This window comes from Watersipora subatra, chromosome 9 (assembly GCF_963576615.1).
Source record: "Watersipora subatra chromosome 9, tzWatSuba1.1, whole genome shotgun sequence".
Classification (NCBI taxonomy): Eukaryota; Metazoa; Bryozoa; class Gymnolaemata; order Cheilostomatida; family Watersiporidae; genus Watersipora; species Watersipora subatra.
In genome coordinates, this window is record NC_088716.1 from 50,568,101 (window position 1) to 50,584,130 (window position 16,030).

General features: G+C 35.5%; 1 protein-coding gene across 1 annotated transcript in view; it reads left to right on the forward strand.

The window, feature by feature from the left end:
* The window catches only part of LOC137405179 (uncharacterized), a 34,446-nt gene that overhangs the window by 981 nt on the left and 17,435 nt on the right, over positions 1–16,030 (forward strand). The window contains exon 2 of the mRNA XM_068091407.1: positions 332–481. Within this exon, the coding sequence (XP_067947508.1) occupies positions 332–481 (150 nt within the window). The remainder of the gene's footprint in view (positions 1–331; positions 482–16,030) is intronic.

Consider the following 16,030-nt stretch of genomic DNA (forward strand, 5'->3'; position numbering starts at 1 on the left):
TAATATTGAAACCAGTTTTCGCGGGCCCAAATGAGACCACAGTCTATTTCCTGTCCTAGCAAGATTACTATCATGCTCAAAGGAACCTGTAGCTAAAAATAGACAGAATATTAGCATGCTAACTTACCAGTTCTTGATGCATATTTTTTTAATACTCGTATTTTTGGGCAGAAAGAAGCCATGAACCAGCCAGTCAGTTGTGAGCAGCAGTGAGTTCTCATCAATAAACAGTCAATAATATATTAATATGTATCAATAATATATGTTTGATGAAGTCTTCCTTGAAAGTCCAAATCGGTCTTCACCACAAACTCATAACCTGTGTTTGCAGATTTAGCTGACGACTTGCTAAAGGCGATTCTTCAGTCCTTCACCCTAATACAGGATCGACGACTATTTACCACGTTTGTCTACACGAGTGTTTTAGCATTTGAACTCAACTCACCAAGCGCAAATCTGCCTGAATATGACTCGACTCGAAGTGGGTTACATTTAAGCACGCTCCTCGTTTATCACATAATATTGAAATGCTGCCAGTGGCGTCTGTCAGCCAATAGTTTAGCTCAGTCATTAATGCATTATGATTGTGAATAGGGCTTGTAATGCGATGAAGTGATACATTATGATTAGAGAGCGCCACATTGACTCCGAGGTATGCTCTAGAGTAATGCATACGCTACAGGTTATATAAAACACCACGTAGTTCGAAGCAGTAGCAGCGCTTTTATTGACAGATATTTTAGTCATAAATTGACATGTGATTATTACAAATGGATTTTATCTCTGGTTTGTACTGTTCTTCATAGTGATTAGGTATAGAAAGTGGGCAGCATAAATAAACACAATCATCCAAAAGTGCAATAACGATTTTCCTAGCAGACACAAACAGGAAATGGCATACACCCAAATCAATAATGTTTTTTTCTGGTGAAGGTTGGGCAGATAGCTTGTCGCATTGTTTGAGACCAGCAAGGTGCTGCCGGTTATAAGGTATGATGTTGTCTCGGTCTCTGAGGCTATTTACTGAAGGTCTCTCAGTAGTTTACTCGGCTTGAATTGTGTTGTTTGGTGGACTTTTCATGTACACCAGATTTATGAACATGGCACCAATACAATATGTTACTGGTTTTCATTACAAGCATCTAATAAATACTACCAGTAAGAAAGGCTTAGTCAATGAAGCGTAGGAGGTTTCAAATGTTTCCAGGCAAAACCTCAGATGTCTATTAAGATTTATTTAAATTGAATGGCAAGTAAAGTATTGCATAACAAAATAATTGACTGGCAGGTAAAGTATTGCATAACAAAATAATTGACTGGCAGGTAAAGTATTGCATAACAAAATAATTCAAACAGATTGTGGGATTTCCTTGAACATGCCCAACTAGGATATATACATGTACATATTAGCTACATACCCGGTTCAATTGGTGCGCTGTATCTAGTGTTAGCCCAATTTCTGTCTAGAAAGAATAGATTAGAGCTGCTCAGCTATAACCTGGTGGTTTTCTGTTTACATATAACTGTGAGTGATAGGCTGAAGTAATGTACATATACTACAGCTACCCCCTGCACTTCCTGCAAGTTAGTTAGATTTGGTTCTCTTTGTAATTATCCATATTAAATGTATTGGTGACTCTCGGTAACTAGCATAGACATAGGGACAAAGCAATGTATGGTAAACTTGTCACAGATGTCTAGGCCTTTCAAAATGGAATCGCTTCTCTGTTTTCGCTATCGCCTGATAGCCAGTCCTATAGCAGCTTGACTAACCCGCTCGATTTACCGGTCAATATAAAATAGAAAATTTAAGGAACATTTTTAAACTTTTGGAATTTAACTTTCTGGCAGGAAATGCTTGGAGCACGAAATTGATCATGATAAAAAACCTGAGGTTAACTTTGGTGCTCTGCCTGTTGAATAGGTAAAGAGGTTTGTAGCTGATTTATACATGAAGTTATAGATACTTACCTGTATTTTATAGATACTTACCTGTATTTTATAGATACTTACCTGTATTTGTATAAAATACTAATAATTGCTGTATGACTCATGGAACCATAAAGTTTGTTATCTAATTTTAACTAATATATGAGTCATACATGTGAGTTACCTTAGGTATGAGACATCGTTGGCAACAGTAACAATGCAAAGCTCTCTTATCATGGCATCTTGCTAAGTTACCCTGTAGTTGCGTGAAACTAGTAGCCTGTGAGCCTCAAGTGCTGTGAGGGAGTCATCAGACGTGCCGATAAAGCGCAGAGAGTAACAATGCGTACAACTATTCTTATATGCTGGCAGGCAGACAACTTGCCCAGGTATGAGAATGTCATGCGGCAAAGGCGAGTGTCGTGGGTTCAAACCCTGTACAAGGCAATCTTTTTCCCACCTTCAACCATGCCTTTCAACAAAAGGACGAACATTCATGGCTCTTATTATAGTAAAGAAGATTGTGAAAAAAATGCTTTGCGCTTTGTAGTTCCAACAAAATAACCAATTGTAGGAGTGGAAAGTTACTTCTCCTTGGTAAAGCCTCAAGACATCCATGCGTCACTGAAAGCTTTCCCTTGGCAAAGTTGAATAATAATTATATCAGAGTTCTAGAGGGCTTGTTTAATTGATGGGCTATGACGTGAAACAACAGACAACTACACATTTGGTGTTCACCACGTGATAACCTTATCATCAAAACACACCTTGTAAATGTGTACTTATAGTTGCTAAAGGTAATACTGGTACCATCAGCTTAATGCTTTATTCAAGCACTGGTAAAACAGGTTCTAGTTGGTTCTGAAAGCGCATTTTTCCTTGGGACGGTTTTGCGGCCAAAAAGTCATTACTGCTTATCACTCGAGCCTTGACTGCCACTGGCCCTAATTAGCTGCCAGAACCATATTAACTGTCTTATGAGCTCTGTTTGTAAGCTTCAAGCAATCTATCGATTCTACTCACAGCTCTATTGACAAACAGAATTATGTTGCCAGTAGTGCTGCCGTAATGTTTCGTCTTGCGTCAGAAGTGTGTGATTGCTTTCGAAATTGGTTTGATGGTCATTAACTCACTTTCTAGATCATCTTTTGATATTAAAAAGCTTGCTGGATGACGTATGGCAGGGTACTACAGGTTCCTTTTAGCAGCACAGGCTGCCGCGATAGTGATGGGATATTTGGACTCTTACATGTGAGCTGGTATTATATAGTTCTTTATGATACAAATAGCACAACCATCCTGCTTGTGCTTTTAGTCCTGCTTAGTCTTTTGGCCAGCTGTTTCCAGGCATTGTAGTCGAGAACCAATTATACTAGTGTGCTTAAAAAAGTTTGAATATAACCTCAGTTTATAGGTTGTGTTCTTACTTCAAATACTCTAACCCGGATGTTCTCTTAAATTTCACAAACGACGACCTCATTTGATTATTCCTAGGCGACGGAATTTGTCAGAAAGTTTAGATATTGGTATATACCTTGCTATCGCAATATTAAACCATTCTTTGCTATCACAATATTAAACCAATCCTTGCTATCACAATATTAAACCAATCCTTGCTATCACAATATTAAACCAATCCTTGCTATCACAATATTAAACCAATTCTTGCTATCACAATATTAAACCAATCCTTGCTATCACAATATTAAACCAATCCTTGCTATAACAATATTAAACCAACCCTTGCTATCGCAATATTAACCAATCATTGCTATCACAATATTAAACCAATCCTTGCTATCACAATATTAAACCAATCCTTGCTATAACAATATTAAACCAATCCTTGCTATCACAATATTAAACCAATCCTTGTTATCACAATACTAAATCAATCCTTGCTATCACAATATTAAACCAATCCTTGCTATCACAATATTAAACCAATCCTTGCTATAACAATATTAAACCAATCCTTGCTATCACAATATTAAACCAATCCTTGCTATCACAATATTAAACCAATCCTTGCTATAACAATATTAAACCAATCCTTGCTATCACAATATTAAACCAATCCTTGTTATCACAATACTAAATCAATCCTTGCTATCACAATATTAAACCAATCCTTGCTATCACAATATTAAACCAATCCTTGCTATAACAATATTAAACCAATCCTTGCTATCACAATATTAAACCAATCCTTGCTATCACAATATTAAACCAATCCTTGCTATAACAATATTAAACCAATCCTTGCTATCACAATATTAAACCAATCCTTGCTATCACAATACTAAACTAATCCTTGCTATCACAATATTAAACCAATCCTTGCTATCACAATATTAAACCAATCCTTGCTATCACAATATTATAGTAAACTGATTAAAATGCTTGATTCGATTATGACTTTGATAAGTGAAATCAAGATATTTGCTGACATCTTATAAAAAGACAGCTAGCTAAATCTGGAAAGATCTAAATTAGCCTTGGATCTAATTAGGCTATAATAAGACACTGTCAGATTTATCTGCGATTTAAATTGCTCAGATTCTGGTCGGCATGCAGAGAATATGAAACTTTAAACGTAAACAACGATTACTAAAAACTATTTTCTCCTGAGTATAGCCTCTGGGTTGATACTTGAAAAGACAAAACGGTACTCGAAAACTTTCACTCTGTTGAAATTTGAAAAATGTATCAGTACATTAGGTAAGCCACAGCAAATCTTTCTTAATTAAACTGCAAGAGTTACAATCAGAAAGTTTGAAGTATCCGTTTTCGGTACTGTCGCATGGAAAGGAAAAGAATCTAGTTACATATTCATATATACTAGAATCATAATAATATGTAGGCCTATTTCTAGATTTTGTAAGGTTTGGTCTTTTCTAATTTTTTATCAGACTTGGAAATAAATGAACTTTTCTTAAGCTAAATATTATGATATTCCTCTTGTAAGAGGGTTCAGTGACCAACTTTAAAACATGGCTTGGGATTCTCTAGCAAGGAAATACCTTTGGCGTCACATGTGTCAGATATTCCTCAGACGTGTTCTAATTGTGATGTCACTGCCCTGCGATAAGCACTGTGGATGTGAACGGTTGTTTCTAATATTGTCATGTTGTTGGTTTCAAGTTAACGCTGACCAAGTTATGATTGCAATCAACTCACATAGGAATTGAAATTCCTTTTTTCATTCAATTCTTATAATAACTTCCTCTGGGTGTCCTAAACCTAGCTACATAGCATTGATTACTAGCCTCGTACTGCTATAAGAAAGGCTGTGGTACCAGCTGCCTTTTCAGCCTTGTGAATAGAATAGCAGCGTTTGACTTCCATTATTGTCTTTGTTATTGTCCATGAAAACAACTCGGTTGTCTTTCTGAGTCATAGAATGCACCGAAACATACAGTATCGCTCGCTTTGCTGGAATGGTTTGTAAAGACAACTTCAAATGAACGCAAAATATCAAATATCAAGATTAAAATGAAACATTCGTCAGCAGGTATGCAAAAATTTAGTTTGGGCTCTGAGCTGCAGTTTTCTATACACAACACTTCATAATCATACTATGTAGATATCGGTGTAAATTATGCCATTCCTATAGCACCTCCCCTTGATGTAAAAAACCATGCAACTATCTTGAAGAATATTCTTCAAATTCTCCTATTGTCTCTGCTAAAAGTTATAAAATCTTCAAGTAGCCAAAGGATAATATTAAACGCATTGCAGGCTACATATAATAAAAGCTGTGTCCATTTGATGTTGGAAAAATAGAATACATCATACTGGATTTGAACTTATCATCTTTACCATGATGCATTGACACTTTAACAGCTGTACCAATCGATCACCTGCTGTTTCATACAGAATATTTGTACATATAGTTGTTACACCTGGTGACCTCTCACGGTGGATTACCGAGGTACTAGTTAAATATAAATTAAAGCAAATTTTTTCCGCTATAAAAGTACATTTTCACATCAAAGTGAAGTTTTAAAACAATCTATATTATAAATAGACATCTAGTGAGACAGCTGTACAGGCTTTAAAAGCAGTTTGCTCTTATAGAATTGCTTTCCACTCTTTTTCACAGCATTCATAGCCTTCAGTCATAACCCATCAGTGTTATTGATACGGAGGACACTCCAACAACATGTTTAGTTCTTCAGCTAAAACTTGTAGTTGCATATGTATATGATGCATATGGCGCATATGACCATAATCTAAATATGTTATAATATGCAGCATACACTATGTGATCCGCAAAATATATCTTCTTTGTAGCATTTCTTGCTTCTATCATAACATACCAATCTCTTTGGTGCATTTATAACTGACAACATGTGGGTTGTGTTTTATCATGAATATTTTATTGTCTCTAGCTATGTGAAAATAGTTCTTTACAAATCTTGGAAGATCTTTACTGCTCCATATGTTCTGCTAAAAGAAAAAAAACGAGGGTAGGTGTTGCTCATAACATGCACTAGATGAGTAATATCATTGCCAATTCGTGTACATAGACATCACTTCTTTCAAATGGTATTTTATAAGTAGTCTCTTTAAATGCAGGTCTATTATAGACTCCCCAGTTTAGGGTTTTATCTGCTCATTTTCTTACCTTTTTATAGGTTAGCTCAGCATGAGAGATTTGCTAGTAAATGTAGGAGTAGATAACTCTGGCTACTTATCACAGAGTTAGCCTATGATAGGAGTTATATACCGCTTGCTGCAATTTATGGTAGGGGTAGATGACTTCAGTTAGCTTCGAGTGGTTATGCTTAATAATTATTTATCGGGCTCTTATCTTTAACCTCGTTTAAGGCTGCCTGTAAAAAAGATATATTCTTCTTCTTTGGCAGTCTTCTAGCTTCAATACTTCACGTGCATTTTGGATTATTGTGTCGCATTTTGCTTAATTTGTTTCTAAGCCAACTACTCATTGCAATAAGATTGTTGTAATCACCACTCATCATATCTGCTGCTTACTTGAGCAGCATTTAGGAGCACCTCTATAGTTCTAAGTAATATTTACTTATATTCTATTTAGGAAGCAGTCATGGTTCAGTGGTTAGTGCGCTGGCGCAGTAAGTCAGTGGTTCAAATCACAGAATGTCCATTGATGGTGTTAGGAAGTTTATTCAACTATCATTGCATCTGTGCCAAATCTCCTGCACAATTGGTCACAACATATTTTGCACCAGGATACATCATTTGCAGTGGTGACCCCTAAACCAGAAAAAGTGAAAGAAGAATTATCTTTATTCTATTTACTTGTTACCAGCAGTTAGCAGTCCTATCAACAGTCTTAGACTTCTATCACACTTCCAATTCATTTTTGTCAACCCTCAGCTTTCTTACAGTTATCTACTACCTGCTCTTACCTGCCATTTTTCCATTTTCCTGTCATATTTGCTTTAACCAGTGTCCAAGTCTACTCTTGCTGTTTTCACAATGAGGTCTACAGGTATTACGCCTTCCTTTTGCTGTTAACAAACTAGTTAACTCTATGGTTGGTTTTAATGAATTTATTTATTTTTTAACATTATATTGAACAAACATTGTTTTTTCGTGAATCAAGAAAGACGTAGTTTAAATTTCAAATAAACATTAGAGCAATGAACAGCTATTACAATAAAATATTTATTGCTATTTTAGATATTGCTGACATCATTAAAGACAAACATACTGTAACATGTTTTATTACATTAGAACATTTTTCAAAAATTGGTGCTTAATTACTAGCCTTTGTTTCTTTCAGGGTGGTTGTACACATTTACAGTGTAAAAAACTCCTAGAGGAGAGATGACTCTTAGTCTGGCCCAAACTACACATTTTAGTTGTAAATAATAACTTGCAATAGCTTACACATTGAGCATATAACTCCAAGGTACCTAATAACCATGATTCACTATTCTAATTACTGCTCTGACTCACTTTGCAGTGTAAATCAAGGCTCATCCGAATAGGGCTGTTGAAGATTGTTATAAAATCTAGCATGCTGAAAATGAAAGAACAATCGTCAGAGCATGACATAGAACGATATTCATAGAAGAGCTGCTGTAGTTGGTGGAAAGCATGCCCAGGCCTTGCCAGCAAGAAATTTCCAGCAAAGAAGAGCCCAATAAGTAATAAGACTCAATTCCTGACCCCAACAGTCTTTTTAGGGCCACCATATTACAACAAATGATGCAAACCTCTAAAAAAATATTAGAGTTTTAATCAGAGATGTTTATTTTTATTAAAAAAGTCACAATTGGTGATACTTGTACATAATTTATGCACATGCACTTAAATGTGTCTCATTTGACCAAAAAATATATAATTAAACTTATTAGATTATTAACAGCATAAGGAATCAAAATATATATAGCTTTGGGAACCCATTTGTAAAAACATGAAAGTTATTCATGCCCAAAACTAGAAAACCATGCATTGCTGATTGCGTCCCAATTACTTTGTTTGACACATTAGTGTGAACCCTAAAGCAAAATTTATGAGTTTCATTTATCCATGAATTACATCTGGGAGAAACTGTTCTGCTAGCATTACCTTAATATTGTTGAAATATACTAGAGTGAGCTGGCAAGCAAGCTTGACAATGATTTGTGTAACATTGGTCTTTGTATGAACAGCTATCTAAATCTACATGTATATTTGTTAATATACAAGCTGACTTAGATAGCTTTGAATACAATTCGAATGGTACGAGTGATGCAGTACATATTGAGTGCTGGGCATTCAAAGGAATTTCTAGCATATCCACCAAAGACGCTGTTCCATTTTTTAAAAGTACACACACAGGCAAGCAAGCAGGCATGCAAGCAGGCCCAAACACGCGCACACGCACACACACAAGCAAGCAGGCATGCAAGCAGGCTCAAACACGCGCACATGCACACACACAAGCAAGCAGGCATGCAAGCAGGCTCAAACATGCGCACACGCACACACACAAGCAAGCAGGCACGCACATCAAATTGTAGCATAACAATGTACTTGTTCAGGCAGAAAAGACCAAGTTTTAAGCAATAGATTGTTCCGGAGTGATCAGATATCAGTTAGTTATAAATTTTTGATTACTTATTAAAGCAAGTAAAACATGAAATGCTGAAGAGTGCAACTAGTAATTGTCCAAGTTTTATTACTACTCATAAGAGGACCAGTAGCAAAGGTATTTATATTCATCTACACACAGATTCTGACAGCCAAGGTGGGAGTTGTCATCAACTGTAGACATGATGCTGTAACACAGTGGTTGACCTTCAAATGTTTAACAGCATCTTTGATGACACTTTGGTACTTTCACTTAGAAAATTAGCTTTTAATTATTCTTGAAAGCTTTGTGCTTGTAGATTGAATATTGTGGTCAATGGCCAAATTCTACTTGAAATGATGAGACTTTTTATTAACTATAGAACTGATAACTGTGGTATGTAGAACACTTAATAGATTTATGTAATCAAACAAGCTTAGAACTTGGAATGAATTAACGTACTTTCCTACTGATATGCAGATAGAATTGCATGGCCATTTTACAAGTATTGAAAATAACATTATGGCTATAATTTTGCTATAATATATAAAGCCCTCTAGGTCAAACAAGCAGCAGAGGGGTAGAAGCCCTCAATCAAGCTAGCTTTATTAGACGACTAACAGCATACTTTTTCAACAATGTGTTGTTTGTATTGCCCTTTCATAAGCTATTGCATTGATAAACAAGGGTTGCTAAGCCTTTCAGCAAATTCATCATCAACATCTATCACCTGCTATCTCCCTGCTATAACCTATCGTGGATGCACAGGTAACTTGAGCCCAAGCTTCAAGGATAACAGATAACAATTTTTACTACTGTGGTGTGCTGATAATAGCAATGATATACAGTCCCCCTGTGTGGGGCTGTATATCATTGATAATAGTCAGTTGATAGGCTAAAACAGTAAATTAGGCTTTACTAGTCGCAAAAGAGCTGTTTGGAGTTGGAGTTGTGCCCTCTCTCTCTGAGGACAACGATCATCCAGAAAGATGAAGTTTCAACCTTAGTTTATTCTTACAGATGATCAGAACCCCAATAATGTGTTTACTACATTATTATTAGTAATAAGAGTAGCAACCTTACCTGATAAAAAAATGTAAAAAATGTACTTAAAGGTTGACTTGCAACAAAATTCACATTACCGTTATTTAATATAAAAAGATTCACCATGTTTTACTCTGTTGTGTTGTAGGTGCAAAATATGTGGAAAGGTGGTTACAAGCTCTTAAAAGCTCAAAAACGAACAGAAAATCGCAGCCACACAAGACCGCCGTAGTTTGGATTCCCTTTCCAAAACGGCTCAAATGTGATGTAGTTGTGAGAGATGGTTTCTGTTTACACTTTCTTGCAACCTTATTCGTCGAAATATTTTCACAAATATACTTTACGCATTCAATAAAACTATGTCTATTGTTCTTATGCGTCTATTTTATCGTCATCGTAATGCTGTCACTTTTAGGAGTGATATTTTATAACTTACCGTAAAAATTCGTTTAATTTTTTAGCCTTAGCTTGAAGGAGTACATATCATTGTCTGATGATCATGATGAGCCTGTTGGTCACTTGTGATAATCGAAAAGTGCTGCAGAAATTATTTGCGAAGAATTGAGTCACATGATCAGATTATGACTTGCCGATTAGACCAGGCCGAAACAAAACTGTAAAGTAGCAAGCATCTATATTTGATACGGGGTCTTCGGTAAAACCCGAAGTGTTTGTCATAAACTAGTACTACGATAAGTTTTATATTGCGCTTTGTATTGGCCTTTGAATTCACGTGAGAACATCACGTGACAAGACAATAACCAAATTTCGTGGTTACGTCATCGAAATAAAGAGATTCCAATCTACGGCGGCTTTTCATTTTTTAGATTTTAAGAGCTTGTAATCACATTTCCACATTTTTGGCCCTTACAACACAACAGAGTAAGACATGGTGAATCTTTTGATACCAAATAACTGTAATGTGAATTTTGTTGCAAGTCAACCTTTAAGAAGACACCAACAAATTTGCTACAGATGTTTTTAAAATTCATTAAGGGACAATCCATTTGACTACCAATTTTACTAGTGATGGCTTCAAGAAGCTTAAAGTTTACTTAGAATATGTCTTACTTTAACAAACTAGTCTAGGAAAGCAAATGTGGGAAAATCTCAATTTTTGAAAACCAATGCAATCAAACCTCGATTTACAATCACCTTTCACAATCACATACAACTTGTAAAAAATATTATATAAATATTGCAGTAATTATTTAACTATACACTCACAGTAGTTTTCAACGAGCAACATTAAAAAATTTTCTCACAGCATTGTTGTTTTGTTAGCCAAAACACATTTGTACTCATATATAGATTTAAACACTTTGGTTTAAATAATATTAAGCAGTGTTTCACGCCTTCCTTTGCTTGTTTTAAATTCACGGATACCAAGAAAACTTTAGCGAGTAGTAGCAGTAATTAAAATGGAACAAAGACATGTTTTTTTAGAATTATTATAAAGGAATTATAGAGAAAGTACAAACAATTATAAATCAATTTTTTAGAATGTTATAAATTCATATAATCAATTATCTTGAGGGTGCACAACAAAGCGGCTCAAAAAGAATTTGTGAAACGAGTAGCATGTCATAATTTGGACCATGACCATTTAGATAAATTTACTGTAATAAAAAATCTTAGATAAATTTAATTAAAAACGCAAACATTAAAAGCTAATTGTTACTAAACTATCAAGTATAAACCGACTAAAGAAAGAGTCGATAACATAGCATATCAATGCTGATCAACAAACAGCACAAGTCACTAACCATGTGAGATGTATTTATTAGCTTGTAGTATTATACTAGCAATATAATGTAATGTTAGTTTGTAGTTTTATACTAGCAGTATATTGTAATATTAGTTTGTAGTTTTATACTAGCAATATAATGTAATATTAGTTTGTAGTATTATACTAGCAATATACTGTAATATTAGTTTGTAGTATTATACTAGGAATATACTGTAATATTAGTTTGTAATTTTATACTAGCAGTATATTGTTATATTAGTTTGTAGTTTTATACTAGCAATATATTGTATATTGTAATATTAGTTTGTGAACTTGCTATAGGTTGCACTTTGCAACTGATTAGAATTACTAAGCTTTACTTACAAATGAACTTTTCTCATTGCATAGAAACTCACCAGAAATTGTTTCTTCAAAGAAATAACAGCTCCTACTAGGGCTTTCTAGAAGCTAGGAGGCAAGGGTAGTTGCCAACTTCATGAGCGATGCCTGCTACCTCAACGCTATTTAAAATAACAGCTCAAACTAAGCAATGTCTCTTCACGGATATAACATTAGTTTTAAAAACACTTACAGTGGTGATACAAATTATGGAACCGCCTTTGAGTTTTAGTAAACAATGCACTATAATAGCTCTCATATTAGTTATATTCAGTCTAGATATGCAAAGTTATATATCATTAGAAAGGAGATTTTATCAGCTGTCGCATTGTTTAATTTTTTTCTGCATCCAAACATAATTCCATCGCTAGTGCTGTTAAAAGTGCAACTAGTCAGGGTGTCCCAAAACAAGTCAATTTTTTCCAAAATAGTAGTCTGGTGAATGATGTCTAGAATTTCCAAATTCTTTGATCTGCTCAGTTTAACAATCATCTAAGACAACAATTGCATTGAGTGAGATGTTGTGCATTACACAATGTAACCCAAGTAGTATTGAAAAGTCCTTCTGCTCTCAGTAAAAGTCATTCTAATAACTTCATCATCATGCCTCAACATCTCACGAAAGAAAAGCGTGCTGTAATAGTTCACCTTCATCAGCAAGGGAAATCGCAAAGGGAAATTGCAAAGGAGGTAGGGTAGATTGCTCTAAGAAAGGTGTATTTACAACAATCTGCAGATGGAAGGAAACTGTTGAAGAAAGGGCTGGTAGGGGAAGGAAAAAGCTAGCAACAGATCGAGTGACCAGACGTCTAGCAAGACCTTTCTTGGTTGATAGACATCTAACCAGTCCTCTGCTAGCCAGTGAGTTAAAAGAATCAACAGGTACAGAGTTAGCACCGTCAACTGTTTGCAAATCATTGAGAGATAATGGCTTACGAGGCTGTAAAGCTCGTAGAAAACCTTCGTTATCATCTCGGCAAAAAATGCTCGTCTACAATGGGCAAAAGATCATGTGAATTGTTCACCAGAAGACTGGAGAGCAGTATTATTCAGCGATGAGAGCACATTTACTGTTCAAAATCACTCTGGCTACAATTATGTAAGAAGGAGACCTGGTGAAGAGTTTAAACCAGAATGTATTTTACCTACAATAAAGCATCCCACCTCAGTAATGGTGTGGGGTTGTTTCTAGGCTGCTGGTCCTGGTAGATTAGATTTCGTTGATGGTATGATGAATGCAAAAAAACATTGTGGAGTACTACAAAGTATGATGATACCATCTGCTAGAAGTCTGTTTGATAGAGAGTGGCTGTTTCAACAAGATAATGCTCCGTGCCACACAGCCAGAAGAGTAGAGAAGTGGTTTGCTGACAATAATGTTAACACTCTGACTTGGCCTTCTCAGTCACTTAGACCTTAACCCAATTGAAAATTTGTGGAGCAGAAGAGGCAATATCGTAACTAAAGACAAACCAACAAATAAAGGAATAGTGATGGAGCTTATTTTGCAATCCTGGCATCGAATAGTTACACCTGAAGAGCTTCATACACTGACAGATAGTATGCCCAGGCGCTGCTGAGCAGTGATTGACAACAAAGGCTGGCCAACCATGTATTGATCATCTAAAGGACCAAAACAGCTCTTTTCAAAGCTACTATACCTTGTCTTTAAAATAATTCACAATAAAAGCCATTTCAAAGAAAATAAATATGTTATTTTATGACTTTTGGTCAGACACTATTTAATAAAAATAACAACTGCACAGTAACTCTCTGACAGCTTTCAGTAAACCTCTAATAAGATTGTTATAGAAAATACGATGTGGTTTTAATTTAAGTTTATCAAAAAGCCAACATTTTGATGATTCAAATGATATATAATTTTTTATAGTTATGTAAAATTTTGATTGTAGAAAAAACAAACACAACTCAGAATTCATTGCTATGTAACGAAAATTAGAGGCGGTTCCATAATTTGTATCACCACTGTATATTCACGGCTGCCATCCTACTCTATTCTTAGGCAGCACCATGACACCGGAGTAATAAGTGAGCGAAACTAGCAGTGTAGTTAGTTGTATGTACGCTAGCCGATAATTAGACAGATTTTACCTAAATCTTAAAAGAATTTCAGTTTTAGCTGACTAAAAATGTTTTAAAATATGGGCAAAACTGCCATCTCAACTTGTTCACTTTGCATAAGATTGTTCAGTGGCAAAAACCATGTATATAAGACTGAACGCATTTCTATTTTGTCCTGGAAAACACTGAGTTTCACTTTGTAAAATAAGTGTACTCACAAGAATAACATCAATTGGCAGTGTTGACCAGTCACCATGTTGACTCATACAACAAACTGGTCATCACAAAAATCATTCGAAACTAATAAAAAATTATCCTCTGGTGTACAAGCAGCTTTATGTCTGTTGTTTCTCGAGGGAGAAAACAATCTCATGTGTGACTAATGCAAACACTGAGGACATTTACTAAAGCTAGGCTGACTGATGACATGTTTGCTCAGTCAGCGTTGTTACAGTTAAGTGTATGCTAATTCTGTGTTTGTCTATAAATTGGTTGAATTCAGTTTAGTTATCAGTACTTGCCTTTGCTTCTAACTTAGAAGGAAACTGTGATTTACAGCCTTACCATTTCAAAATATCAGTGATAAGCCTGACCGGATATCTTCTACGAGAGAGTGAGTATGAAATGTATTATATCTCTCAACAGCCAATAGTCTATCAAGAAAAAAAACAATGTCTAAAAGGGTAGCAATTCATATAAATTAGAAAAAAACAACCAGACAACAACCTGAAGCTATCTCATGTACTACTTTCCTTATTCAATGAATAATTTTCAGGTTAACTTGAATATTTTTACATTTAGCTCCAATTTTGCTTGCCCTCTCAGCCAAATCACTGATTGGCTGAAGTACTAGCAAGATGTATTCTACTAACCACGCCATGCAAGACTCAATATTCTGTAACACTCTGGTACATGTAATGTTTGTCTAATCTATCTATTATGTATGAGTTAACTGTTGATGATTCACTATTAATTCTGTTGGTCTGTTAGTGTATTCTCATATGCCAATTTTTATATATGAGTCAGTTTTTGCCATAGATATATATACCTAGATTGGCCAATAGGGAAAAAGCCTGTCAGACCTAAATAGCACGACGCAACGTCACTGTATTGTACCTCACGCTTGACTGCACTGCTGTTTACAATGAATCTAATGGGAAGAAGGTAACAAAATTACATTTATTTTCACATAAAAACCTTCTTGTGTACATAATCCAGTAAACTAAAGCAATTCTGTGATAATATCTTATAACCACCATAGATTAAAACTATAAAAGCTATGAATTGTTGCACACAAATCATGAGCCATCATGGCTTTATTTGCAACCCTCTCTTATCCCCATTCTCTCTTTTCCCCTTCTCCAAAGAATAAGCTAGAAGGGGAAAAGAAAGAAGGGGAATGGAGAGGGGAGGGGAAATAGCCCATCCACTCAAAGAGCCAGACCTTGGCTAGGTAAATAGACTAATATGCTGAACTAAACATGACTAAATATGATGAGTATGCAAGTATGTCTGAAGTCAAAAATGAGACAGAATGATTATTTTACAGCTGGCTAGGTCACCAAAGCTGAAGTGTAATGATTGTATCACTAGCATCGTGGATGTTACCAACGTTGATGTAAACCAAGCAACGAATTCCCTAATTACAGTTAAGAATCAGGGTGGCTTGACTTTGTCTTCGCCTGTGGTGATTGAGGTTTGCAACCACAGCGAGAAAGCGACAAGAGTGTTGCTTAGTAGTTCTGGATTGGTGAAAAACTTTGCCAGGCTAGCACTAATTGCCACCACTAAGAAGCCAGTCA